General features: G+C 50.3%; 1 protein-coding gene across 6 annotated transcripts in view; it reads left to right on the forward strand.

Annotated features, from left to right (window-relative positions):
- The window catches only part of CLEC16A (C-type lectin domain containing 16A), a 225,531-nt gene that overhangs the window by 124,852 nt on the left and 97,354 nt on the right, over positions 1–3,325 (forward strand). For all 6 annotated transcript variants that reach the window (XM_019650914.1, XM_019650919.1, XM_019650917.1 and 3 more), the window contains one exon: positions 2,111–2,231. In XM_019650914.1, the coding sequence (XP_019506459.1) occupies positions 2,111–2,231 (121 nt within the window). The remainder of the gene's footprint in view (positions 1–2,110; positions 2,232–3,325) is intronic.

Raw genomic sequence — 3,325 nt, forward strand, 5'->3', positions numbered from 1 at the left:
TCATCTCCAAGGCTTCCTATTTGAGAGCTCAAACTGCCAAAGAGTTCAAGTGCCCACTCGCATCTTTTTTGCACTTGGGCTGGCGAGAGTATTTAAAGGTCCTCATGTGCTTGGTTAAGCGACACAAATCTCAGACGTTCCTGGGTTCCAGCCCCAACTCAGCCACTCATCAGCTGCGTGAGCTTAGATTGCTCTGCCCCTCTCAGCGTCATCTTGCGTCAGACCTTTACATGGCAATAAGGTGCCCACATTGCCTGGCACACAGTAGAAGCTTAATAAATAAAAGCTGTTTTGATTTGTTTTTGTTTTTTTTAAGAAACTAGACCCTTCTGATTGTCGCAGATGTCTTTATGAAGACTGTACTTAAAAAACTAAGGTCAGATCAGTATGAATGCCACCATCATCTATATGATAATGTAAAAGCTCGTCTTTCTCTAGTGATATGGCTCACAAAGGAGAATCATGACCTCACAATAAGCTCAGGAAGTGGGATTGTTCTGGTTTTCTATATTAGGTTAAGTAATTGGCCCAAGGTCTCCCGCTGGGTTCTTCCCGGCCAAGGCAGGATTAGGGTTAGACGTGCTGACAGGCATCCTTGCTGCCTGGGACATCAGGAGCCCGTGCAAGCCTGGCTCTTTGCAGGCAGTCATTTGTCCCCCCCTCCTTGTCTCAGGGGGCACCTCATCATATAAAGGGCAGCCTCTCCCCTCAGTAGGCCAGGCCTGTAGCCCTCAGAACTGTAAACAAGAAGACCCAAAAAAGGGCTGGAATTCATCTTTGTGTGGCTCACCAGTGGCGACAGTGGTTTGTCCCCGTGCCCTCCCCCGTGCCCAGCTGTCAAGTGACTGGGGAGTAAAGGACGGCTGCCCCTTTACAGAAAACGTGCTGGCTGCGTTCTCCCCCAGTATTCTCTCAGAACCTCCTAGCAGCCCCCATTTCACAGAGGAGGAATTTGAAGCTCACGGAGGCCAAGGAGCCTGCCGAGCTGGGAGTCCAACGCAGACCTTATATGCCTGGCTCTGGAGCTGCCGCCCTCAGCACACGCCCTCAGGCAGGCCTGTCAGCTGAAGTCAGGGACAGTGGCCTGGAGGCGGCCTTTCCACTTCCTGGCCTCTGGTTGGGGGGTGAGTCAGCCCCAACCTAGGACTCAAGGGGAGGGTGCCACCAGGGCAAGCTGCTTTCTGCAGAAACTTCTCTGGCTTCGGGGACCTGGAATTCTGCTTTTTTCCTGCTCTCTGGAAACGCCTGATGGCCACGCTGGATTCTGCCCAGACACCTCTTTCATGGTGCTGAGGGAGCCACTCTGCTCCCAGGGAGCTGGATGGGGAGGCCTGAGAAGGCGTCCAGGACACTGACATCACTGCACACCTGCCAGGTGCCAGGTCTGCTGCCCCGTCAGTGGCACACGCCCTGCTGTAAGGCCAAGGGGCCGAATTTCCAAGGTGAAGGGGCTCATCCAGAAAAGGGCAGGGGTAAGGCTTTCATTGGATGTGGCTGGCTCTGAGCCCCACAAGCATCCCCCGTCTTCTGCCTCCCCTGCTCCCACATTCAGGAGGTGGGACCTTGAAACACTCATGATTTGGATTTCCAAATTCCGTGCTAGTTTAACTGGAAGAGGCCTGGTGCTAGCCCTCCCTAGATGTGTGGCCTGGGGCAGGTCGTGTCACCTCCTTGGGTGTCAGTGCCTTGTCTGCAGAGTGGGACCGCCTGCTGAGCAGAGGTGTCATGACGGTCACCTGACACTAGGGGACAGGTACTGGCAAATGACAGATGCTCAGTTAAGGTAAAGTGGCCCAAACATGGATAACTGCAAGGAGGCTGCACCTCTGAGAGAGAGATATATATAGATCTATATATATATATATATATATATATATATATATATATATATATATATATTTTTTTTTTTTTTTTTTTTTTTTTTTTTTGCCTTGCTCTAAAAGCACCAGAATCATGAACCACGGTCCTGGGAGAGGGAGAGGGAGGCTTTGTTTTGTTGGTTGGTTGGTTGGTTTTGAACCAAGCTTCATGGTGTGGTTTCTGCACGTGGAGCATCTCGCGGCAGGGACTGCTGTCTCACCCTTCTCTGCTCTCTGAACTGTCCATCCAGGCCATCCGGGTATTCTTCATGCTTCGCTCCCTGTCACTGCAACTGCGAGGGGAGCCCGAGACCCAGCTGCCACTGACGCGGGAGGAGGATCTGATCAAAACTGATGACGTCCTAGATCTGAGTGAGTTGGCCGTCCGCGTGGCAGCAGGGGGGAGGACATGCTGACTCACATCACTGGGCGGGTCAGCGTGTGGCCTGCGCTTTATCCTGAGGTTGACCTGTGACCATGAGCTGACAGAATGTGCATGTCCCACAAAACCTGAAGAAAGGACCCCAGGTTCTGGGCACCGTGAAGTCAGCCTTCGGGCTCTGCTCTCTGGAGACTGGGTGGAGCGGTGCAGGTGGCTTCCTGCAAGATCTGTGCTGGGGCGCTGGGGGTCCTCAAGCTCCAGGACCTCTGCCCTCTATACAATCATGGCAGCACACAGCCTGACACACGGGATTCTCAGGAAATGATTCTTATGGGTTTACCTGGTGGTCTTGCTGCTGCTTCTTCCTTCTTCTTGTTTATGTTCTTTTCCCCTTCTCTTTCCTGGAGAAGCAAAGAAGTTATGTCCCCTCTGTGCTCTCTCCCCATCTTCTTTGACCCTTTTACCCTTGAGAAATCGCCACAGGGATTTCTGTAAGGGTTGACATTGATCGAAGTTGGCTGGAGAAAACCATAAACCAGTCTTTCTCTGATTTGATTCAAGGAAAGAGAGGGGAAACAGCTTGCTTTAAAGAGGGCCATTCCATCAGGGCAGCAAGAACGTTTGCATCCGTGAAATGGAATTAACTTTTATGCTGGGAATTCACATTTCTCTCGCTCCGCCCCACCCCCAAGGAATGGCCTGCTGAAATAAAGGTTAAAAGTATTTCACTTATCAATTTTAATTGATTAGGTTGCTAGTTGAGCTCACTTAACTGAGCCTTTTTGGGTAGTTGGCCATTAAGAAAGTAATGGCTGTCTCTCTTTACCCAACCTGATTGCCAATTATGTCTGCCGTCCAGAAAATGCTAGGAATTATGGATTTTTACAAGCACATGGCACTAGAATAAGATCTGCATGTGTTGTTGACCCTGTTTTATTTATTTATTTTTGGGGGGGTGATTTTGTGTGTGTGTGTGTGTGATTGTTTTTAAATGCTGGAGCTTCTCGCCCTCCACTGGGGAAAAATTTGCATGCTTTGCATTTCACAAAATGCCTTCTGTGTATTTGAAATGAAGGAAGCATGT

Source organism: Hipposideros armiger, unplaced genomic scaffold, assembly GCF_001890085.2.
Source record: "Hipposideros armiger isolate ML-2016 unplaced genomic scaffold, ASM189008v1 scaffold_149, whole genome shotgun sequence".
Classification (NCBI taxonomy): domain Eukaryota; kingdom Metazoa; phylum Chordata; class Mammalia; order Chiroptera; family Hipposideridae; genus Hipposideros; species Hipposideros armiger.